Source organism: Tachysurus vachellii, chromosome 10 (assembly GCF_030014155.1).
Source record: "Tachysurus vachellii isolate PV-2020 chromosome 10, HZAU_Pvac_v1, whole genome shotgun sequence".
NCBI lineage: Eukaryota > Metazoa > Chordata > Actinopteri > Siluriformes > Bagridae > Tachysurus > Tachysurus vachellii.
This window is the reverse complement of record NC_083469.1, coordinates 4,537,706-4,563,418: the sequence shown is the minus strand read 5'-3', so window position 1 is coordinate 4,563,418 and position 25,713 is coordinate 4,537,706. Positions and strand designations below refer to the sequence as shown.

Sequence of the window (25,713 nt, the reverse complement as noted above, 5' to 3'; positions counted from 1 at the left end):
AATGCACAACCTGGTTATTTTCTTTATTTGCCAAAAGCACAGCGTTTTGTTGTTAATATGAAGGCACTCAAATAAAAGTAGACACTTTACAGTTTCGAATGATGTATTACATGTATGTGTATGACTATGAATGACGGAGTATTTTAAGTGGACTTCACGTTGAAGAGGAAAAAATGAAAAAAAGGAAAAGGAAAAAAGACGCTCCGGTGCGTCGTTCGACCCCTGAGGGTTAAATGCTGATGTTAAAGTTCTGGCAAAAACTATAGCTCTGCGTCTAGAGAGAGTGTTGCCCAGCATTATTTCTGAGGAGCAAAATGGTTTTATTAAGAGACGTCATTTATTTTTTAATACTCGCACTCATTTAAATATTACTCATACAGTACATTCCAAAATGGTACCTGAGATTGTGATTTCAATGGATGCCGAAAAAGCATTTGATAGGGTAGAGTGGGAGTATTTATTTGCTGTATTAAAAAAATTTGGTTTTGTTAATAAATTTATTAGTTGGGTGAAATTACTATATAACATCACCTCAAGCCAGTATTCAAACAATGTGCGCTCAGAGTATTTTCCATTGAAACGTGGGACACGTCAGGGCTGCCCTCTCTCTCTCCATCTTTATTTGCCTTAGCCATTGAGCCATTGGCCATTTCATTACGATCCTCTACTTCATTTAAAGGAGTCACTAGGAACGGCATTGAACACAGACTATCGTTGTATGCAGATGATTTGTTGCTCTATGTATCTGACCCTGTATCTGGTCTACCTGGTATCTTGTCCACTCTCGATACCTTCAGATCCTTTTCTGGATATAAATTAAATTTTCAGAAGAGTGAATGTTATCCAATTAACACAACTGCTTTGCAACTTAAGCATCTGGACATGCCCTTCAAAATCAGTCCCACTGGATTTAGTTACCTTGGTGTTAATGTGACACGTACATTTTCAGGACTTTTTTCTGTGGATTTTACTCCACTCGTAACTAAAATGAAGTCTGACCTTCATAGATGGAATAGTCTGCCTTTGTCTCTGATTGGGAAGATTAATGCTATCAAAATGAATGTTCTGCCTAAATTTCTTTTTTTATTTCTAACAATCCCGTTGTTCTTACCTAAACATTTCTTTGATTAGATAAAACGATTAATGCTTTCATTTGGTCTGGGGGATGTCCCACGGTGCGTAAGTCATTACTCGAGAGATGTAAGTCTAGCGGTGGTCTGGCACTACCAAATTTTCAGTTTTATTACTGGGCAGCACACATCCATAAGATACGGTGCTGGGTGGAGTCACCTCATTTAGCATGGTGTAAGTTAGAAGCTCAGTCATGTTCTTCCTCATCCTCCATACCTGCTCTTATATACTCTTCTCTTCCAATTAAAACTTCTTTATATGTTAAAAATTCTGTTGTGTTTAATACGCTAAAAATCTGGTATCAATTTAGGAAACGTTTCAAGTTTGTAACTGCTTCTCCTTTAGGTCCGTTATGTAGCAATCATCTTTTCCCCCCTTCATGTCTGGATTCTTTTTTCTCAGTTTGGTATAGCAAAGGTATACGCTGTTTTCTTGACTTTTACACAGAAGGATTTTTTAACAGTTTTGCTAATTTGTCATCATTGTATGGGCTACCTGCCAGCCACCTCTTTAGACATTTTCAAGTTAGGCATTTTGTTCAAAAAAGTTTTCCTGGCTTTCCCTCAGCGCCACCTCTCCAACAATGGGAAGGGTTGCTTACGTATAAATCACAAGGAAAAGTAGTAGTAGTAGTAGTAGTAGTAGTAGTAGTAGTAGTAGCCTTTATTGTCACTGGTCACAGGTACCAGCGAAATTAGCCATCAACCTGCCCATACATACAATACATACAATACAAGGGGAGGACAGGACAGGAAGACAGGGGATTGAAAAGAAATACAGCATAACATGATGGAAGAAAAACAACAACCCCCAGACTATGCTCCGGTGGGGAGTACAGTGTGGGAACAAGAAAAAAACACCTCAGCAACATAAGCACATAAACAGTACGCCATAAACACATGACTTGCAACAGGGGAGGGGAGTGGGGGGGTGGAGGTAATCCAGCACAGGCAAGCAGCCATCAGGTCCTGCGGCCTTTATCTTCGGCGCTGGTCACAGACCCGCTTGTCAGACTGGCGGTACAAAGCGGCGAAGGCGTGGGATGGGGGGTGGGGGGTGAGTGCATATCTTTATATGTGTGTGTGTGTGTGTGTGTGTGTGTGTGTGTGTGTGTGTATGTATGTAAGTGTAGGCCTGGAGAGTCGTTGCTCCCGGCATCAAATCTTGGTGTGCCTCAGTCTGCAAGATTGTCATAGCGATACACAGCAAATTGCCATGGAGACAACCTTGATTAGGTCCCAAAGAGAGTCAACAATCAGCAGGTGTCTGTAGAAGTGGGGGAAGGAATGCAAGAGCGTCTAGCTGCAGTGCTCTTCCAGGGGAATTGTTGTTCCAACAGCGGCCTTGGCCGACGCCAGTGCTGGTTGAGGGGAGCCGAAAGCAGATAAGATTGGGATTGTTTGGTCTTGGGGCGAGTAGATGCATTCCAATTTACACGACTACTCTCTTAGTCCATTCTGGTCTCCAAAAGGTGCTGTCTCTGAGATTTATAAACATATTCTGGATTTCTGTGACCAATCTACCTCCAAAACAAAGGCTGCTTGGGAGGGCGAACTGGGACCTCAGCTTGGGGACGGGTGTTGGGATAGTGTTGTGAATGGCTTTGATCATGTCTCATGTGCTCATCTCCAGTGTTGTATAAAGTACTAGAAAGCAATACTTGAGTAAAAGTACAGGTATCGTACTAGAAAAAGACTTTGGTAGAAGTGAAAGTCTTTTAGAATATTACTCAAGTAAAAGTCTTAAAGTATCTGATATTTAATGTACTTAAGTATTTGAAGTAAAAGTAAAAAGTAAAATTTCAGTGATTTTTCGGTAGGCATAAGAGCAGGGGCGGTTCTAGGATTTCATCTTTATGGGGTTTTAGCCCTCAGTGAGAATTTTATATTATATATTATATGACTACATTTTAAGCCAAAAGTTATGGGATTATTAAATGGCAAAGTGGACACCAAAATTTTATGCATGATGTAATGATGCCAGTCTTGAATCAAATCAGTTCATGTGTGTGTGCATTCTCTACAAACAGTGTGTCCAATGAATGCAGTCATTAATAAAAATATTCACAAGACAAAGACCAAATCATTAAATGTTATTTTTATTTAGCATTGAATGGATTGTTTGCATTAATATTTTGTTTGTGCTACAACTCTGGTAATAAGAATAGTGACATTTCACTGCTTTTGGTTGCTGTCTTTGCGGCTTTCCGCCGATTAACGTTGTAGATAAATGTCTCCAGCTCAAGTCCTACAGAAAGGAATGGGAGAGCGACCCGTCTTTAAAAACATGTATTACACCTGTGGTAGGCGATGATACAAAGGCATTTTGTAAATACTGTCAATCAGAAATCAGAGTACAGAGTACAGATGTACAATTCTGATGTTTGATCATTTCTGAAACGTAATAGCTGATATAGTGTCTAGTGACGATTCAGTGTATCATTCAGTCATTATTTTATTTAAAATTAAAAGAAGGAAAAAACGAGAATTCATGATGATTCGCCCAGTGGTCTATAAGTTAAATAATAATAATAATTTTAATAATATAAAAAAAATTATTAGTTGGTAATTAAGCACAAATTTGTAAGTAGCCTACTAATACAAAAAGAAAAGTATAATGAAATGATTTGAGAATTGGCCTATTAGAAAAGAACTGTAGCTCTGACAATAGTAGCACAAGAACAATAAAAAAATGTTGTCCCCTTCTGAGGTTTCCGATGTAGACCTTGTGTTTTATTAAAATTATCATTTATATTTAAAAAAAAAAAAAAGATGCACTGGATATACTTGGGGTGAGCCTGGTGCTCTCCAATGTGCGATTTGTTAGTCTGGTTGTTTAATAAGAAAAAAAAATTGTGTGTTTTATTCTATAACAGTTTTAATAACAGTATGTATTTTGGACTGGTATTTTTTGAAATGGGCGGGTTTTAAGCTGTATTTGGGCAGGAAATCTTTAGTCCAATCTGGCAACACTGGTAGTGGTGGTTGTTTGTTGTGTTGTGATAGTTGGATTATTGTGCTTTTGTGATCGTTCTTGTTCTGGTACAGTATTGACTTCTGCCTGTTTTTGACTCTGAGCTTGGTTTACCCTTGGATTTGTTGCTGTGTTACACATTGTATATATACATATATCTCACTGTAAAATTTGTCACTGTTTCACTGGCAGTAGAAGTTTGGCTGCCTTTTTTCTTTGGGAGTGGGTTCCTTTTTCTCCTGTGTGTTTTGGTAGGGAGTTCCCTTGTATTTTTCTTGGCTTTGCTTTAAGGTAAGGATAGCTATTTATTTACTATTAGACCTTTTTATTATTTTGGCCTTGGCCCACCTTGAAGAGACACCAGTGTTGTTGGCTGTATATATCATTTGTCTGTAAATACACTTACCTAGAAATCCTACTTTGTGTTGTTTCTTTTGTTATCTATGAAGGTATCCAATCTCTGAATACCAAGCTGTAACTCTGTGCAGCCCAACCCTAGACTGGGTTGTAACATCAGATTATATTAAACAATAATATTTAGAATCGTAAAAGCTGTAAACCCCATAATTTCTTATAAATGTTCACCTCCTCCCTCTGCCATGTTGGCCTGGATCATTCAATGCTGCCATCTGCAGAAAGATGAAATTATTTAGAATTATGTCTTCCTTTGAAAAAGATCTTATCCAGTAATCAGGATAAACTGCAGGAACAATAAACCACATAACTCTTATTACATGTGCAGTTCGAATGGCTGTATAATACATGAGTAGAAGTGAAGCTAGTGAGATGACATCTTATGCCTAAAGACTAAATTTGACAAAATGTGTTAGCTACTCTGAATTAAGTGGGAAAAGAGTGTGTGTGTGTCTGTGAAAGAAGTACAGCAGTGAGCACTGGGTGAAACTTAAACACTTACAAACTTATCTGGATGTGAGAAACTGTGAATGATACAGTTATTGAGCTGAAAGCTGAGAGAAAGAACAGTGAAATTCTGTGTTTATTACAATGAGAATGTTTACATGTGTTTTAAATAACAGACTAAATGTTTTAATGTCATTCATTAGGTTTAACACTGCAGACAGACATAACTGAGTTAAACAGACATTTATTTACACTGATCCTGTAACTATGGAGGCTTTATATTACTTTATTAGTTATAAATTCAATATGTAATTGAGTCCCTGAGTCTCGCCATCTCGTCTCCAGCTCCTTCGGACCCTCTAATATTTTACATAAATCATCACTGGTAATAACAATTTCTAGTCACAAACAGCTTCTAGTCACGTGCTCAGAAGGTCAGACAGCATTCTTAATAAAATATTATAAAATAATGTATTATAAAATAATGTATTATGGCTAAACGATTGCTTCAATAAATATTACTGTGTAATTACAAAAATATATTTACAAATAGTTCAATCAATGCCTTTAACAAAAAATATGATTGTGATTCATCTTTAATGATTATTACAAACTTTGTTTAACAAAACCTTGCAACACTTAAAACTTTATAAATAACTTCAAAATGTATAATGTAACACCAAACAATGTATAACACAACATTTTAAATACACATTGATGTCCAAAAGTCTAAGACTAATAATCTAGGAATCTGTAAATGAACATTAACATGAAACTACAGGCTGAAAAATGTGTCACTTTGTTGACTAAAAACGTGTTATTGTTGGAGCTCAGCAGTGATACTTCGTTACATTCCCAGGGAACAAAAGGAGTCTGGGGATGGAAGGATGAGTAACAGAATAAAGGTGGTGTATGTCAACTGTGAGGATCAACAACTCAACCCCAATCCTGTCACAAAAAAGAATGTCACTATACAACCAAGTCAAAATGAACAAAGAGAGAGAAGAGAGAGCAAAAAAATACATCCTAAGACATAACATACTATATAAGATGATTAAAGCACTCAAATCATTCAGTCATGAAAAGTTTTATTTTAAAATAATCAGCTCTTGGATGAAAATCACTTTTCTTCATCACATCGCATTATTTATTATTTTAAATGCAGGTGCTTCTGAGATTTATCTTAATTGAGAGATACATTTTAAATAACATTCACTGAAAAATTCATGAATCTATTCTACAAAAATAACATTTTTACACTAATAGTAACTGACACCCCAATAAGTGCCTTTACACAGTTTAGGAAAACTTGTAGACATTCTGGTCTGTGATTTTCACACCTAACCTACAGATGCAGTTTACTCTATTTACACCATTTATCAACAATGTGTAACATTTTCTTTTCTAGTTTCTCATGACTCCAGCAGTCTCCTGTCTGAAGATCAGCTGCTGTGTCCGATCTGTGTGGATGTGTTCACTGATCCAGTCACCACTCCATGTGGACACAACTTCTGTAAGAGCTGCCTTACACTGTGCTGGGACAAGGATCAACACTGTCACTGTCCATTATGTAACCAGATATTCACCAAGAGACCTGAACTGAAGATTAATACAACACTGTCTGCAGAGGTTGCAGATCATGTCAAGAAGAAAAGTGCTAACTTTCTTCTACACTTCCAGTCTTACATAGTACACTCGGAGCATCATGGGATAACAACAAATTAATTACACCTGGGTTTTTTCATCTTATAAATAAACTATGAATTACTCCAACTATTTATAATGTAACAAAGAACACACCAATACAGTGAAATAAAATACATTCCCATAAACAAAAAAACAAACACAAAATATCCTGATTGCTGGATAAATAGTTTAATATGTGATTTGTAATGACAAAGTTCTACAATCATAATGTCACATGATCATAACAAACAGACTATAGGATTACAATTAAAACCAGGTAATAAAATAATATGTACAGCATTTTAAAAGGATATATGTATTTCTAAAATCTAACCAAAAAAGTAAACAAATTCTTTCTACTCTTACCATCTGATGATCAAATTTGTGAGGTTTAAATTTATTCAGTCTTAAATACAGGAGAGATGATCAGTGGTGTTGAATTTTTACCTCCTTTATTTAAACAAGGACTGAAGTATGGATAGAGTTTCTCAGTGAAAGTCTGACCAGTGAAAGAGTAGATATGAGATCTGGACTTCACATCATAAAAGGAGACCAGACCCTCCTCATAATCCACAAACACCCCCACCACCTCCACCCTCTCTCTCAGTGTGAGGGGGACAGAGGGACAAGCACAAGCCTTATACCGATTCTTATTCCTCAGTACCACAGTCCAGAATCCATCCTCAGGAGTCAGTATAATCTCCCCCTTCCTGTTAATGTTCTCTGTGGCCACTCCAACATCCCAGCCAGTTTTCCATCTGACCTGCACCTCATAATAAAATCTCCCTGAGCAGAAACTCTGATTTCCCAGAACACATGGACATGAATCAAACCTCTGTGGAGTATCAGGGAGATTCTGTCGTTTGTCTCCATCTCTCACTCGTTTTCCATCAGCAGACAGGATAAGATATGGATTTGCTGTATCAGGATCCAGAGTCACATCCACTGAGAGAAACACACAGTGTGTGATATGAGTAAACATGTAGAAAATATTAAATCATCATCCAGTTTATCATATTCATTATTGATTTATAAAAGGATTTGTAGAAGATTTTTTTTACATTTTATTTCATTACAATTTACAAAATACAGTTTATAGGAGTCTGTTAAAGATAAGAAATATAAAAAGGTTCCTTCTGAAATTTTAGTGATTTGTTTTTTGTTTTTCAGGAAATACACAGAAAGATTCACAGAACATGAGAGAAAAACATTTGAGGTAAAAACCTTGAGTGATAAACACCTGGGGTCTCATTTATAAAACTGTGCGTAGGATCCCTACTAAAAGTTTACGTACGCCCAAAAACCAAAAATGGCGTATGCCAAAAAAAATTCCGAGGGTGATCACAGATCACCCGCAGATGTGCGTACGTGAACCAGCCTCAAATCCCGCCCTGTACACGCCCATTTTTAACCATAAATAGTCAATGCAAATCACTGCACGGGCATGAGAGTGGACCTCGTTATAATGAGTTTCCTCTGCGCTCTGCAGGTTTTAAAAATGGGGTGAAGAGTTAGCGTCTCAGGGGGTAGCCACTGTCGCCTGCAGGTTATAATTATATTAAAAGCAACGTTGTTATAATTATATTAAAAACAAAATTGTTACAGTTTCTACTTTTTAATATTGTTAAACTCACCAAGAAGCCAGCCATCACGTACTGCACCTGCATTTAGTCTGTTCCCTACACTGTTATGTGTCAAGATAAAGGAATCATGTGTTGAACCAGGCCAGCGTGGCACAATGTTTGTGAGGGTCACGTTGGAGTCACATATGATTTACACATTTATAGAATGCACATGCTTTCTATTAACATAAGCAAATTCATTTTCAGATGGTGCCCTTATAGCAACATGAGCGCAGTCAATTGTGGCGATTACATTTGGGAAACCAGACATTGCTGCAAATTGCATTTTAATTTCAGCCTGTTCTCGCACAGTGTAGGGGAATCTGATGTATCGACTACCCATATTAAGTATACTATTCAAAACGACAGATATTATGGCACTCAGGGATGGCTGTGATATACCAGACCTATAGGGTGAGATGATAGATTCCAATAGAATTATTTCATATACAAAAAGGTCTTAGACACAAATTTGAGGATTACTTATAGTTTTTTTTATATAAATAATTTACCTGTCTGCCAATTCCCGCTGGAAACAGCCGGTTGCCAAGAACCCCAGAGTGGTGAGGACTTGTATTTGGACTGTAATGGCATGGTTCCGGCATGTTGCCCTCTCTAATACTGGACCCAATTCAACACATATATCTAAGAGCACAGCTCTAGGGAATCTAAATCGGTTTATTAGCCAGTTATCATAATGGGGGAGGAAACTCGTTCTCTCCTTATTCTGCCATTAGCATAATCCTCCAACAGTGCCAGCAGTGCCATCATGAAGCATTACATACCCGGGTCACTGGAGGATTTATATGTTTCTAGCAATTAGACTGATCGTTAACACCTTGACAAAATCACAGAATTAATTTGTGGGCGAAAATTTAAGACGAAAATGTTATAGTGAACACATACTTCTTCATGACGGTTTTGTAATGAACACCGTAATAGTTAGGACCGATGATGAGTAGCGATTGTGCTTCATGACTGTATTTGCAGACTTTGACATTTTATGATATATGTACATTAAGGAAAATATTTCATTTTTACACTGTGTTCTGCAGTTCTCTAATAAAAGGGTATTTCATGCTATTCTGTATCACATGTAGTCGCGCCGTCTCCTCCTGCGCTCCCGTTGTGGACAATGTGACTGTAAGGCAGCGCTGATTATTCATTCATTCATTTTCTACCGCTTATCCGAACTACTCGGGTCACGGGGAGCCTGTGCCTATCCTCAGGCGTCATTGGGCATCAAGGCAGGATACACCCTGGATGGAGTAGCGCTGATTATTATTATTATTATTATTTTATTTTTAATACATTTTGAATTACGTTTGGATTTTACTAGATGTATATAGCCTAAAACAATCGGCACAAATAACACTGTTGGATTTAATCTTCATGATAATGTGGATATAACGTATGAAATGGAGTGAAAATTAAATGTCATTCATTCTTATAATCGTTCTTCTCACATGTATTTTCTACAATCTAACACGACCTCACCATCTGTGTCGCCAATTCCCTTTGTCTCCAGAATGTGTGTACGCACGCCTCAAAGTTTGCTTAAAGGTGCGCACATTTTCTCGTCAAGTTTGTTTTTTATAGATCACAACCTTTGCGCGAAAACTGCTGTATAAATGAGACCACTGGTACGTTTTACATTTAGAAATAAAACAAAGTGGTTGAGTGAAACAGTTTGTTTTTAAATTTTTACATTTTATATATTTTAAACACACCTTTAAAATTTTAATAACTACACAATAAACTACAATTTTCTGTGTTGAACTTGAGCACTGAAATTTTTCTGAATAGCTGACAACTTAAATACTGAATCTGAATTTTTTTTTGAAAATCTGAATTATAAAATATGAATCTCTGAACAGCTAAAAAATGTAAATTAAATCTTGAATATAAATTTTAACTTCTGTACACAGATTCACATACCTTCTCATTACATAAGAAAATTGATATGAAAAGTAAAATTAAATAAATAAAAGTATCTAGTGCTGCGGCTCCCTGTAGATTTGGAAAATAAATATTTAATTTAAGTTTATTTTATTTTAGTTAGTTGGTTTAAAAAAAAAATGAAATTCTAAGATTATGCTCTTGTAACATTAAAATAAACCGTGTTTAATTTTTTGTCGCTCAAAATATGCGTCATATTTTGTTTTTCTCAAAGTCAGCTTTCCTCCGCAGTGGACAAAATACACAAGTCTCTATGTGCGAACACCTGAGACAGATTCCAAGGGACCGTCTGCAAAGAGCAAAACCCGAAAAGCGAATACAAAAAACAGTCAATAACTTCACTGTAATACACTGTACTGTCACCAGCTCACACATCACTGATGTCCTGATAGTTATACTACAACACTTATTTGGGAGAAATGTCTTTTTGTATAATTTTTATGATTTTTCATAATAAAAAAAATCAAAAACTTCACAGTACAGTGTTCAGTGTATTACAGTGAAGTTATTGACTGTTTCTTTGTATTCGTTTTTCGGGTTTTTGCACTTTGCAGACGGTCCCTTGGAATCTGTTTCTCAGCCGTTTGCACATAGAGACTTGTGTATTTTGTCCAACGCGGAGGAAAGATGATTTTGAGGAAAATTGGGTTGTAGCTGCATCTCTACATTACTACGATAGAAAAGAGGTGTTATTTGTGTAATAACAGCGTTTAGCTCAGGAGTTATTGACTCGGGAAACTCCAATCTGTGAATATGCGGCCAACTTTACTTAAGTGTTAAAATTTTGATGTCATGAATACGAAGAGGACTCAATTAGACATTGAACATTTTATGTGAAAGTAACCTTCAACCCAGCATCTTTTTTGTTAAGGTTAGTTCAAACTGTTCAAAATATTTTTGTTTGCTTGCAGAAATAAAATTTCGTTTACTCGGTAGCAGTTCATTGATTTCATAAATGCAACACTAGTTTTTTCTATACTTTCCATAATGGTAAAAAAACGATATATGCAGTGTTATCTTCATTTTAGATGTCAAATGGGTTTTGTGGCTCCCTGTGGTTTTTTTTCCTGTGGGAAACGGGTCCAAATGGCTCTTTGGGTGTTTAAGGTTGCCAACCCCTGATCTAGTGTAACGTTTACTTCCAGTTAGCTCTCATCAACAATAATGTCTCTGCACTTGTCGTGATGCAGGACAAAGGCGAGCGAGGATCCAAATGCAGTCTAAAGTTTAATTATCCAAAACACAAGAAACAGACAGAACAAGGCAGAACACAGAGCTAACAGGGAACGGGAACAGAGAAACAAACTTCCAACATGTAACAATGACCAAACAGACTCATCACAGCACTAGAGCTTCTACCAGTTACTTTATAAAAAAAAAATTCTCCTGTGTTTATGTGACTCATACTATTTATAGTCTTAAAAAAATCATTACATTTAATAAATAAGCATCAGGATGTCGCAGATTTGGTGTGGATGAATTTGCTTTCAGACATTTTTTTTACATTAAAACAAAATTAATTGAAATAAAATTAGCCTTGTAAGATTTGCAGTGTCTCTACATAATTTCCATCATTTTATCTAGCATTCAATCAATCTACTGATTCAGTCCATCCATTCATGTCTAATCTAATCTAATAGTGTTCTCATGCAGAGTGTTGAAACGCTGACTAAACACCAAGTTGAACCGTAGTCAATGAAGACAGAGTCGTAGCAAGATTGATCATTTACTGTCACTCTCTCATTAACATTGCACGTCGTGAAAAGGCATTGCCTCTATGATGCCTTTTAAAGGATGCGATGGATACTATAGAAAGCATACCATGCCGGTTTCATTGCATTCTTGAGAACTGAGCGCTAACCGGAAGTGACGAAACAGGAAGTAGCAACAGTTAGTGACTTATCGCATAAAACAAACAATATATTTTTACAAATTAAGTAGATAAAAAGGTAATTATAAAATGTTAATTTTTTATATAAGAATATTTATCAAAAATATCTAAAGCAAATATTTAAACATTAAAGTCCTTACAGGACAACACACTCCCCGCCTGACCTAGGTAAGGTCACTATGAACTTGTAAGAGTGCTAAACCTTAGTCTCTAGATCAGTCTTTCGGTAGAAGAAGGACGACCTCTACAATTGGCCTTAGAAAGGTTTTTATATTGCCTTGGTCAGTCGTGGTGACTTCAACCTTTCTTACATGGCCATCCTTTCCAGGAAATATGGCTGAGATTCTGGCCATGGGCCAACAGTTGCGAGCTGTCTGCTTGTCCCTGAGCAGATCCAGATCTCCCACTTGAAGGTTTCTGCAAGGTACCGTCCACTTTGGCCTGTGTTGCAAGCAAGGTAAGTATTCTCGACTCCAACGGGTCCAGAACTGGTTTGCAAGAGCCTGAACTTGTCTCCATTGTTTTGTGTACAGGTCCTTGTCTGTGAAGTCTCCAGGAGGAGGCGGAGCTCCTGTCCTCTGTGTGAGGAGCATTGATGGTGAAAGTATGAATGGTTGTTCTGGGTCTGCAGACACGGGTAGGAGTGGTCAAGCATTAATGATAGCAGTAACTTCTGCCATTAGTGTGCAAAGAACTTCGTGGGTTAAGCGAGTTTTCAGCTGCAGAAACATTGAATCTAAGATTCTTCTGGCAAAGCTGATCAGGTGCTCCCACGAGCCTCCCATATGAGAACTGTGAGGTGGGTTGAATTCCCAGCTGAGGTACTTCTGCACCATTTTGTCCATCCCGAGCTCCTTGCACGTTCTAATGAAATTGGTACCGCAATCGGAACGGAACTGTTTTGCAGGGCCTCTGAGTGCAAAGAAGCGCGTGAGAGCATTTATGCAACTTGACGTGACCATTAATTCAATGACCTCGATGTGCACTGCTCTTGAACTCATGCGGCAGAACATGATGGCTTGCTCTCTGCCTGTCCTCCTCTGGTGCGTCTGCCTGTGCCAGACCAGGGTACAAATACGTCGAGCCCCTCATATATAAAGGGAGGGCAGACCTTTAGGCGTTCAGGTGGCAGGTTTGACATGTGTTGTTCTTCCAGCTTTCCACGCAGCTTGCGACAGGTTATGCATTTGTGAAGTACTGAATTAATTAGTGACTTGCCTCCCAGGATCCACAGTCCTGCTGCCCTGATAGCTCCTTCTGTCAGGTGACGGCCTTGATGTTTCACTTGCTCATGGTGGTGTCGAATGAGCAGTAGGGATACGTGGCTATCTTTGGGGAGAAATATTGGTTTCTTTTCTGCAATTGCAAGCTCAGAGAACTTTAGTCGTCCCCCAACACAAATTAAGTTGTCCTCCAGATTGGACTGAGTTTCTTTAAGTGACTACTTTTGGGTACGGCTTGGTTAGCTTGGAGGGCCGTCAGTTCTTTTGCAAATGCAGCCTTTTGTGTTGCTTAAAGGATAAAATTCCTTGCTTGGTTAATTTCGTCTGGAGTACAGGGTAAGTCACATCTGTGCCAACCTTTGCATTTGATGTGTTGGTTTGTGTAATTATAGGATTTTGCCATGTGAACTAGAAATGATATTCCTCTTACTAGCGAGGTGAAGGTGGAGAACCGTTGGAATCAGTTAGAGGTAAACTCTGGTTCTCTCAGGTTAGTAACACATGTTTGTACTTGCGGTCCTATTTCTGAGTCATTTTCAGGTTCAATTACTTCAAACATCTCAGTCGTTTCTGTCTTTTTTGGTCGTGGCTGCTGCAGGAAGGAGGGACCGGTAAACCATGAACTCTGTGCCAAGCATAGTGCAGGTAAAGATCGCGATGCGTGATCTGCAGGGTTTTCTTCTGTGCGTACATAGTGCCACTGCTCAGGTCTCGAGGACTGATGGATGCATTGAACTCTGTTGTGGACATACACATAGAATCATTTCGAATCATTATAAATGTAGCCGAGCATCACTTTGCTGTCGGTAAAGAACTTCATGTCCTTTAGCTCCAGATCCAGCTCGTCCTTAATGAGATCTGCCATCTCTACTGCTAAGACAGCAGCACAGAGCTCGAGCCTTGGGATTGTAGGTTCAGACGGGGGTGCTAATTTTGCCTTGCCCATGACAAATTCTACTTCTACTTGCCCATCTTTCTGAAGCGCTTTCAGATATACCACAGCACCTATGGCCTTGGTAGATGCATCTGAGGATACACACATTCCGTGTGCACTGCCTCAACTAGTGAGGTTGTTGTGTATGTACGTGGAACATGAAGCTGAACATGAAACTGCAGAGTAAGTGAATGTGTCGGTCGTGATCTCCCATAGCAGACATAAACTCCATTGTGTGGGTGAAGTTTCTCCATTCAGGTCTAGGTCCTTGATTACTGGGGCACAATCTTCTGGCGGAAAGGCTTCCATAACTGTCTGAGAGTTCAAAGCAAACTTGTACAAACGGAGGTTTGACTCAGCTAGTGAGGCCTGTGTTCCTTGGAGCAAGTTAATTGCCTCAGCTTCAGATCATCAACATAGAAATGTCTTTAAAGGAACTTGACTGTATTGGCACCATGCTCCTGTGCACCTTCTCTGATGACTCTTCACAGCCCATAAATGGCCACAGCAGGAGATGGTCGATTACCAAAGATATGAACCTTCATTCGATACTCAATAATTTCCTTGTTCACATCATTGTCCTTGTGCCATAGAAATCGGAGAAAGTTACGATGGTCTTCATGCACCATGTCATTCATGCTGAATGTCCGCTAGGATTGCAACCTTCTCTTTCCGAAAGCATAGCAGGATGCAGACAAGGGAGTTATTGAGGTCGGGCCCTGTGAGGAGCACATCATTGAGAGAAATGCTGGAATATCGAGCACTGGAAACAAAGACCACCCTGATCTGATTGGGTTTTTGGGGTTGATAGACCCCGAATGTAGGAAGGTAGCAGCATTCATCCCCTTCTTTCAGTAGTGGCGCTACCTCTGCATGTTCATTGGTAAAGATCCTTTCCATGAATTCCACATACTGTTGCTGCATCTCAGGTTTTCTTTTCAGAGTACGTTGCAGACTTGTTAAACGATTAACTTGCTCCTTATTGTTTGGCAACAGCTTGCATGGTTCTCTAAATGGTAGGGGAGCTACCCAGCTGTTACTGTATCATCACTTCTATAGAAATTTGTGTCCATTATTTTTAGAAAGGCTATGTCCTCAACAGATGGAGCAGCTTTGTTGTCGTTCTCAGTTCTGCTGAACACTGTCTCTCCAAGTGTCTTCTCAGTTGATTTGGTGGATGTGCTACCACTTTGCTGCATCTCGTTGATCCGCATAAAGCTTGTACAGGGTTGAAAAATTGAATATCGGCCACTTTCCAGCACGTTGGTCTTGAATGTGTTGACCATTGGCCTACAGTATGTGCATTACCAGAGGTGGGAGTAAGTCACACATGTGCAAGTCACAAGTAAGTCTCAAGTCTTAACTTTCAAGTCTCAAGCAAGTCCGAGTCATTTTTTGTGAGAGTCAAGTCAAGTCAAGTCACGTCACTGCTTTATGTCAAGCAAGTCAAGTCAAGTCACTGCTTTATGTCAAGCAAGTCAAGTCGTACTGTAGCTTGAGTCAAGCAAGTCACTGGCAAGTCATACATATGTTTGATAATTTAACTAAATGTATATATTAAACAAAGTTAAATCTACAGTATTTATGGACTATGAGTTTTATTTGCAACAAAAATGATTATATGCATTTATTTTTAAAAGGTGTCCACATGCAGGTGAGTTGTAAATACAATAAAAATCTAAAAATGAATAAAAATCAAAACTACAAAGAATAAGATGTCAATGTAACTGAAATAAGGCCAACATAAAAGCATGAAAAGTTTCAATATGCCTCAAACATGAGAGAGAGAGAGAGAGAGAGAGAGAGAGAGAGAGATGATTGGAGTGAGTGTAATTTATTAATTAAAGGGATAGTTTGGAGTGAGTGTAATTTATTAATTAAAGGGATAGTTCACCTAAAAATTAAAATTCTGTTATCTTTTTCTCGCCCTCATGATGTTACAAACTTGTATAAATTTCTTTGTTTTGATGAACACACATTTTGAGGACTGTTTGTAACCAAACCATTCATGAGCCCCATTCACTTCGCTCATGAATGGTTTGGTTACAAACAGTCCTTAAAATATCTTCCTCCGTATTCATCTAAACAAAGAAATTTATTCAGGTTTGTAACATCATGAGGGTGACAAAAATTATGAAAGATTTTTTTTTTATTTTTGGGTGAACTATCCCTATAAATTGAATGTGTGTGCGTGTGCATGCAAGACAAGAATAGGGCTCTGCTTGCAACTCTGAGGATTTTTATTTTTATATTTATGTTTTTTATATATACTGTATGTGCATAACCGTAAACGATCCACATACGCTTTTCACTCAAAGCCTAACACTGAAGACCAATTATAAGAGCTATTGCAAAAAAGCTGACATTTCCACATAAACAGTGACCAACCATTTACACTACATTGCACTTGCAAAAAATTTAATTTGATAGAACTTTGTCATTCAACTGTGAGCGATGTGGTTGCATACTGCTGTTCTAATCTTGCTCATCTTCATTATTTTTGGTGTAGCGCCTTCCATGTTTCGTCACGACTGTTAAGGTTTATTAGTTAGTGCGCGCTCTCCCTCTGCTTGCCTGCTGCGTCACGTGGTTAGATTACACATTTGCGTGTGTTTAAAAACAGATTTAAAAACAAAATAGACAAAAAAGATGGAACAAAAACAAAAAACAGTTATTTCGAGTCATTTACAGTAACTCAAGTCCGAGTCAAGTCTCAAGTCATGAATGTCAAGTCAAAGTCAAGTCGAGTCTTTTTTTAATATTTGTCAAGCAAGTCTCAAGTCTCAAATTTGCGACTTAAGTCCGACTCGAGTCAAGTCATATGACTCGAGTCCCCCATCTGTGTGCATTACCCAGGCACACTTCTCCTATTACTACCCAGCCCAGGTTCAGTCGTTGGGCAAAAGGGGTGTTGTTTGGTCCGTTGACCTGCTGCCTGACCTTGCGTGCCCTTATCACATCTCTCCCCAATAGCAAAAGTATTTCTGCTTTCGGTTCTAGTTCTGGGATGTGCTTGGCTATGTGACAGAGATGAGGCTGGGAAAGAACTGCACTTGGCGTAGGAATCTTGGAGCGATTGTTTATGATCTCATGACACTCAATAAGTGGAGGAAGAGAGATGAGAACCTTTCCATCCAGGGACTCGATCTGGAATCCTTCAGCTTTCTTGCCAGATGTTTTGATTATGCCAGAGCAGGTTCTGAGATGATATGAGAATTGTTCACTCTCCACATTGAACTGCTCGAAGAATTCTGGTCTGGCTAATGAACGATTGCTCTGGTCATCCAGAATTACATAGGCTTTGATGGCTATGTCCTTGGAACCTTTTGGGAACAGCTTTACAAGGCAGATTTTTGAGCATGAGCGGCTCCACTGACCTGGACCACAAACTTCTGTACAGCTTATATTGACAACGGCCTTGTTAGAGTGATCATCTTCCTCCCCGCCATTCTCTTGTGATGGTGAAGGAGCCTACTTGCAGTGATGGGCCAGGGTGCATGGCCGCATCGTGATTGGTGCTTGTCTACAATAGGTGCGATTCCACGTGAAGTGTCAAGCTATGACAGACCTGTGAGATAACCATCCTCTTTAGCACCTTGGCACGTAATTTGTAATGGTCTTTAACTGAAATCCTAGGAAAACTGTCCAATCGCTGAAACAATGATCTTTCAATGATTTCTGGTGCAGCATAGCACTTACGTAGTCTTTCCCATGCTTTGTGTAAAGCAAGAATGGGGTTACTGATATGCATTGAGCGGATTCGCTTCACCATTTCGCCAGATTCTTTTCCCAGCCATTTAGTCATGAGGTCCAGTTCCTGGGTTGCTGTGAGGTGAACTTCACGAGCTGCACTGGTGAATGAGGAATACCATGACCGATAGTTTTCAGGCTTATCGTCGAATAGGTAAAGTCCTGAACTAACGAGGTCTCGTCTGGCTACCGTAAATACTGTGCCAAAGACTCTACCTGATGTGGCATGCAGGATGGAGGGATGTATTGAGCAATGTAAGGCTTAACAAGTGCATTCATGATGGGGCTGGTCCTCCCAACTTCGGACTTAATCACACCTTCAGACAGATTAGGTAGGTTTGTTGCAGGTAAGTGCATACGGTCAGCTTTTTCAGACTTTGGCTTATGTTTGACAGATTGTGCATGTGAGGTATCGTTCGCAGCTAAACTCAATGTTACAAAGCTGTTATTTGAGCCAGCATGAAATGGAGGAGTGACAGGCAAAGGTAATAGAAGTGGAGGGGGAGAATGATCCTGAAGATTATTTTGAGAATTTACGTATTCACTGGTGCGTTCAATTTTAGCTTCCTATGCTTCAGATCCACCCCTTTCTACTGCACGCTCTGCTAATTCAGCTTCCTCTAGCACTGTGCCTCTACTTCAGCTGCGTCAGCTTCTCGTTGCAGTGTTAACACTTCCAACTCAGTGTCTAATCTTACTGTTTCCAGCTGACTTGTGGCCTTTTCCATTTTAAGTTTGGCCTCCTGGCTAGAACATGATGCTCTCACCTTGGCGGCTTCAGCTCTGGCCCGTGCATGGGCTGCGCTCGCTGATGACGAAGATGACTTGCCACTTCTTGCGCTGCAGACAGACATCTTGCTGCTTGTAGCCATCTTAAGTCTCTGTGTTGATAATCAGAGGATTGGGGTTAAAGCTGCCCCTGCTGGGCCCCTGAGCAAAAGGTCCTCTGCTCCAGAGGTGCTGCTTCTTCTTATAGTGAGATTTTAACATTTTACTATGTATATGATGAAGACAGAGGAGAATCTACACCCCTGGTTTCTGCCCCTTGGACACCAGTGGATTTTCCTAGAGTCTGTACTTCTGAACTTACTGTATCTTGTTCAAATACATAATGCCTTATTTCTGTGTTTTGTGAGAATAAAATGATCCATATGAATTCAGTGAAATGTTGATGAGCTTGACAGGTATGTATTGTGTTACCTGATAGGATACTGATAATCATATTTTAAATGTTTCCTCTCAAGTTTGTTAGTTATTTGTTTGTTTACTTGTTTGTTTTGTAGAGTTTTACACTAAAAGGTAGACGTTTGGGTAAATGATGAAGATTGAAGAAATCATAAATCACACCACCATAAGCAGATATACTCATTCACACACACACACACACACACACACACACACACACACACACACACACACACACACAAACACACGCACACACAACATATATTCTCTCTCTCTCACACACATGCACGCGCGCACACACACACTCACACACACACACCACATTCCCAAACACTCACTCTCTCTCTCTCTCTCTCTCTCTCTCTCTGTCATTAGTGTGAACATACTGTATGGAGATTTTCCTGATTCTGATGATAAATATCAAAGTAGTAATATTTTCCTTTTGCATCTTTACTTTAGTGATATATTTGTGTTTGTGATTTTTATCACTCAGAAAAGACAGAAGGAGTCACAGAACATGAGAGAAACACATTTAAGGAAAAATCTTGATACAGATGGACAAAATAGTTCAGTAATTGTCTCTATACAGTAAACTGTGTCTGTAGTTTAGGTCTGAAAAACACAGGCCTGAATTTCTACACGTTTTCTTTAACTAATACAAAAAATATTTTAACAAAGACACTTGTTTAGGGTGTCAGTTAGTGTTAGTGTAAAAAATATATTTTTGTAGAATACATTCATGACTTTTATGTTCAAGCTTATTTGTAAATGACAGAAACACTGCATGGTGTAAAAACTCTTTTCTAACTGCATGACTTTAAAACTCTCACCTTTTGGACAGCATAAAGATTACATTTACCACTTATAATCAAAGAAATCCATCTTTGCAGTTAAAAAGGTATAAAGTTAATCTCTGTACAAACATACATGTTTCCTGCATTATTTTATTAGTGAAATGTAAGAAGATGATCAGTGTTTCTAAAGTAGAAAAGGGTTTAAGAGCTTTAGTGCATGACAGTAATAAGGCGCTACAGTGAGGAGGATAATGAGACACTTTAATATCCAGAGAGATCTACAGATGAGAATAAGTCTGATGATGCAGTGGTGTAATGCTGACATGTACATTTTAATATGAGAGGAAATCAGAAAGCTCACTGTACCTGCATACTGCTGAATCCTCTTCAGATCTGTGGGAACTAATTACAACAAAACATCACTGTCATTAGATTTCAGATCAGTTATTGGTATTTAATATTTAGATTTTGCAAAACATAACTAAAACATCTACTTTAGTCTATTATTAGAAACGTTTTTATCAACTCTAAAGTACAAAATAATGTCTCACTTGTTTCCTTTAACTTGTCATTGAGTGATTTAGTGAGTTTCTCATTCAGAGTCTGCTGAAGCTGAGACAGAGCTGTCCTCACAGTGTCCACACTCACATCAGTGTTAATGCTAATCTCAGTCCAGTTCTTGGTGTGTGGAGGGCTGCACATGGAGGAGTAAATCTACAGTACAGCAGGAGAGAGGAGAAATCCCTCAGCATGGTGAGTGTTGTTCTGTGATGTTCTGCATTGTCAGTGAGCAGAGAGAGGAACACTGACCTGTTGGAGGTGGAGATGCTCCTCAGTGTGTGAGAGCTGCTCCAGCTCAGTGTCTCTCCTCTTTAGCACACTGATTTCCTGCTCCAGCTCTTTAATGAGTCCTTCAGCCTGCCTCCCTGCTGCTTTCTGCTTCTCCTCCATCATCTCCAGCAGCTCAGCCTGACTTCTCTCAATGGAGCGAATCAGAGCAGAGAAAACTTCAACACTGTCTGCTTTCTCTTTCTCTGTGCTTCTCTAAAGGAGGAACACATTTTCACTTCCATCAGATAACACTGATAGTGAACTTTGTTCATTACAAATAAGAATAAAACTACTGAATGTATCAGATATTAACTCATGTCATGTTTGTACACACTTTGCTTTGTTCTACTGTGTGTTTGATCTCTTTTATCTTCTTCAGTTGGTCCTGAATCATCTGCTGCACATCAGTCTGTGTTTCCACCAACTGAGTCTGAGGACAGAGAAGACGACTAATAATTTTGTTAAAAAAAGTAATTTGGCTAAATTTAAATTTAAATAACAATCTTCCTATCTGATCTCCTACTGGAAGTTAATCTGTGTTTCTCACCTTCCTCTTTCTGCTCTCCTCCTCTATAGGAACAGTGTTGTGATTCTTGTGTTCTGTCTCAATACAGAACTGACACACACACTTCTGATCCTCTCTACAGAACAGCTCCAGAGCTCTCTCATGTTTCTGGCATATGTTGGCTTCCAGGTTCTCCACAGGGTTTATTAGTTTGTGTTTCTTAAGTTTTGGAACATGATAATGTGGATTTAAATGAATTTTACAGAAACTCAGTCCACAATCCAGACAGGATTTTAGGGCCTTCAGCTTCTCTCCACTGCAGGCATCACAAAGAACCTCAGGTTTGTCAGAACCACTTTTCTTCTTGAAGTGATCTGCAACCTCTGTTGGTGTTGTATTAATCTTCAGTTCAGGTCTCTTAGTGAATTTCTGGTTACATAATGGACAGTGACAGTGTTGATCCTTGTCCCAGGACAGTGTAAGGCAGCTCTTACAGAAGTTGTGTCCACATGGAGTGGTGACTGGATCAGTGAACACATCCAGACAGATCAAACACAGCAGCTGATCTTCAGACAGGAGACTGCTGGAGTCATGAGAAACTAGAAAAGAAAATGTTACACATTGTTGATAAATGGTGTAAATAGAGTAAACTGCATCTGTAGATTAGGTGTGAAAATCACAGACCAGAATGTCTACAAGTTTTCCTAAACTGTGTAAAGGCACTTGTTGGGGTGTCAGTTACTGTTAGTGTAAAAATGTTATTTTTGTAGAATAGATTCATGAATTTTTCTGTGAAAAATGGTTGTCATCTGACATCACTGAATGAACATCAGCTCTGTTTGGATGATGAGAGGATGCAGAGTTTATTTAAACAGCATTGTCCTGCTAGTTGTGGGTGGGTGGTTGGGTGGGTGCTGGAGTGGTTGTGTGAGAGAGTGAGCTGTTTTTGGGGGGCTTTTTAAATCTCTCCCAGTAGTTTGTATTTACTGTTTAGTGATTGTACTTTGATTGAGCTTTGTTTAATATTTTGTTATTCTTCTGTTGTTGGAATTGACATCTCTGTAACGGGACATATTTCTTTTGGTTGTAAGTTTTAATATTTGTTACAGTTTTTCATTCTTTATTTATTGAGTTCTATTGTTAATTTGGAAAGGGGTTAGTAGGGAAGGGGTGCCATTTCTTTTTGATCTTGTTTTCTCCTGTTTACGTTAGTAATGGAGTTAGTGTATTGTGTATTGTGTTGTATTTTATTTTGTAGCTTATTTAGTTTCTCCCTAAATTAGTTAGATGGGTTCTGCTTATTGTTTTGTCCAGATCCCCCTCTTGAAGTCTTCAAACCCTCCTGCACTTAATGTTTGTGAATAAATGAGCTTTGGTCATTTTGACTTGGTTGTATAGTGACATTCTTTTTTGTGACAGGATTGGGGTTGAGTTGTTGATCCTCACAGTTGACACACTCACTCACTCACTCTCACTCATCATCTTCTACCGCTTATCTGAACTACCTCGGGTCACGGGGAGCCTGTGCCTATCTCAGGTGTCATCAGGCATCAAGGCAGGATAAACTCTGGACGGAGTGCCAACCCATCACAGGGCACACACACACTCATTCACTCACGGCCTTACACACTAGGGACAATTTTCCAGAGATGCCAATCAACCTACCATGCATGTCTTTGGACCAGGAGAGGAAACCGGAGTACCCAAAGGAAACCCCCGAAGCACAGGGAGAACATGCAAACTCCACACACACAAGGTGGAGGCGGGAATCGAACCCCCAACCCTGGAGGTGTGAGGCGAACGTGCTAACCACTAAGCCACCGTGCCCCCCCTCAGTTGACACACACCACCTTTTATTCTGTTACTCATCCCTCCATCCCCAGACTCCTTTTGTTCCCTGGGAATGTAGCAAAGTATCACTGCCGAGCTCCAACAATAACAAATTTTTAGTCAACAAAGTGACACATTTTTCAGCCTGTAGTTTCATGTTAATGTTCATTTACAGATTCCTAGATTATTAATCTTTTATAAGTCTTAGACCTTTGGACATCAATGTGTATTTAAAATGTTGTGTTATACATTGTTTGGTGTTACATTATACATTTTGAAGTTATTTAGCTATTTATAAAGTTTAAGTGTTGCAAGGTTTTGTTTTATAAAGTTTGTAATAATCATTATCAATATTCAAGATGAATATTACATAACACATTACTGTGATGTAATATTTTACTATGAAAGCTGTCTGACCTTCTCTGCACGTTACTAGAAATTATTTGTGACTAGAAATTGTTATTACCAGAGACAATTTGTGTACAATATTAGAGGGTCAGAAGGAGCTGGAGACGTGATGGTGAGACTCAGGCTCATAAACAACTTAGGCAGACCTTGGTAAGATCCTGATCAGTAGATGATCGAGCGTTGTGCATCTAGCCAATGATTGGTGATGTTTTCCTTTCTTCTGTTTTCTGTCTATAAATCATTCCTATATAACCTCATAAATAAATGTAATATTTATGTAATAAATGTTCTAGGCCCTTCCTCTCTCATGATACACGAGGAGCACTGGGTCCTGCTGTGCAGCAGCACAAATACATTGTGAACCATTTTACTCTTGCTCGTTCTGAACAGTGTGCTATTTTTATTTTCTCAAAAACTTCCACAACAGTGGAAATCAGTCACAGATTTTGCTAAATATATTATTTGGTAACTATTTTACATCTTTCTTTTACAGTTTCTATGTATTTGTTATTATTAGGGGTCAAGCCCCGAAGGGGCGTAGACACCTATTGTTATCGTTAGTTTTCTTCTTATTATTATTATTCTTCCCATTCCACCATTGAAGTCAGTGGCAGCCCATAGAACCGTACGTAGGAAAGTTAGGAAAGTCTAGCGCCACCAACAGTCCAAAAATCCAATTATGTTCATGTTTCATAACTGCTAGAGGCCTAGAGACAAAATTCTCAGAATCAGAATACAGCAAAAAGAAGACTGGGCATCTGTCTGTCTGTCTCTCTCTCTCGCGCTGTCTGTCTGTCTGTCTGTTCATGGTAAACATTTGAACACACAGCGCCTGAGCTGTCACTTTATTTTCTCCTTGTGGTGAGCGCTCTTCAGTGTGTCCTCTACTCTCATCAGTCTTCCTGTAAACCCACAGCGTCACAGAGCTCTGTTTCTGCTTTCAGGGGAACTTGTAAGGTTTGGTGCAAATGACCAGCACCACAGTGACACACACACACACACACACTCTCACACACACACACACACACTCACACACACACACACACACACACACACACAGACACACAAAGACACACAAAGACACACAAACAGACACACACACTCACACACACACACTCACTTATCACACACACTTAGGGGCGTAGACACCTATTGTTATCGTTAGTTTTCTTATTATTAGCATGCAACTTTTCGTGACAGCGCCACCTAGTGGCAACGAGATTTTAAAAACAGCTTTTTTCGCTTATAGCTACTGTAAACTTGAGTCTAAAATCACGAAGGAGGTGTTGTTAGACTCCTTGAGGCATGCTGAGTCAAACGATACCAAACGGTTTTCGGACGGCCATTTTGTGTGTCGGCCATTTTGAATTTTCACGTTAAGTTCAGTATTTTACGAATGCAATGCCATATCGCTACGAAACTTGGTATGGTTCATCAGCGACATTTTCTGAGCGCATCTGATCAGCTTGACCCAAGTATCGCTGCTTGCAGCTATATTGTTATATATGTCTGTACTTTTGAGAGTCACAAATAGCTGGAACCAAGTTCCTTGTGTGTCAACACACTTGGCCAATAAACCTGATTCTGATTCTAATTCTGATTCGTTTTTCTGCCTTTCAGTGTCAGTGAAATAAATTAATATACAAATATTAAAATAGCAAACAAAACATTTCACTTTTATATATCTATGCAAATAAATACAAACTATAAAGAAATAAATAAAACAATAATAAATCATATAATTCTAATGAGGTATTATTTATTTCTTAGATTTCATTACATATTTAATTATTGAATTATATATTGAAATATGTAACTAATAAAGTAAAATAAATTCTCCATAGTTACAGGATCTGTGTAAATAAATGTCTTTCTAAGATGTTTGTGTATTATAACACAACTCTTATTCTTGATACATAAGGCAGTTAAGACAATTACGCCATTCACTGAGATCATTTTTATAACAATATAGATTATAATAGTGACAGTCCTTCATTAAAACATGTAGAATATCTATGTTTACTAAACATGCAGAAAACTAATCATGCATAAACTGTATAACTTACATAATTCTGGTTCCTCCATGTTCCCCCTTCTTCTGCCTTCTGTTTGTGATGAAGATTCAGCCAT

At 38.7% G+C, this 25,713-nt stretch overlaps 2 protein-coding genes and 1 pseudogene across 3 annotated transcripts in view; 2 read left to right on the top strand and 1 right to left on the bottom strand.

Annotated features, from left to right (window-relative positions):
- Positions 1-7,557, top strand: part of LOC132851978 (E3 ubiquitin-protein ligase TRIM8-like) — a 13,052-nt gene extending 5,495 nt beyond the window's left edge. For both annotated transcript variants that reach the window (XR_009649084.1, XM_060878969.1), the window contains exon 2: positions 6,374-7,557. Coding sequence is in view for 1 of the 2 variants with exons in the window: in XM_060878969.1 (XP_060734952.1) it covers positions 6,374-6,690 (317 nt within the window). In the remaining variant the exon portion in view is untranslated. The remainder of the gene's footprint in view (positions 1-6,373) is intronic.
- Positions 1-25,713, top strand: part of LOC132852455 (translation initiation factor eIF-2B subunit epsilon-like) — a 123,759-nt pseudogene that overhangs the window by 41,252 nt on the left and 56,794 nt on the right.
- LOC132851973 (E3 ubiquitin-protein ligase TRIM39-like) lies at positions 7,049-25,713 on the bottom strand. Its single transcript, XM_060878967.1, has 7 exons — positions 25,650-25,713; positions 21,388-21,944; positions 21,175-21,270; positions 20,820-21,053; positions 20,561-20,723; positions 20,376-20,411; positions 7,049-7,596 (listed from the first exon to the last, which is right to left on the bottom strand). The coding sequence occupies exons 1-7, from the start codon at positions 25,711-25,713 to the stop codon at positions 7,049-7,051; spliced, it is 1,698 nt and encodes a 565-aa protein (XP_060734950.1).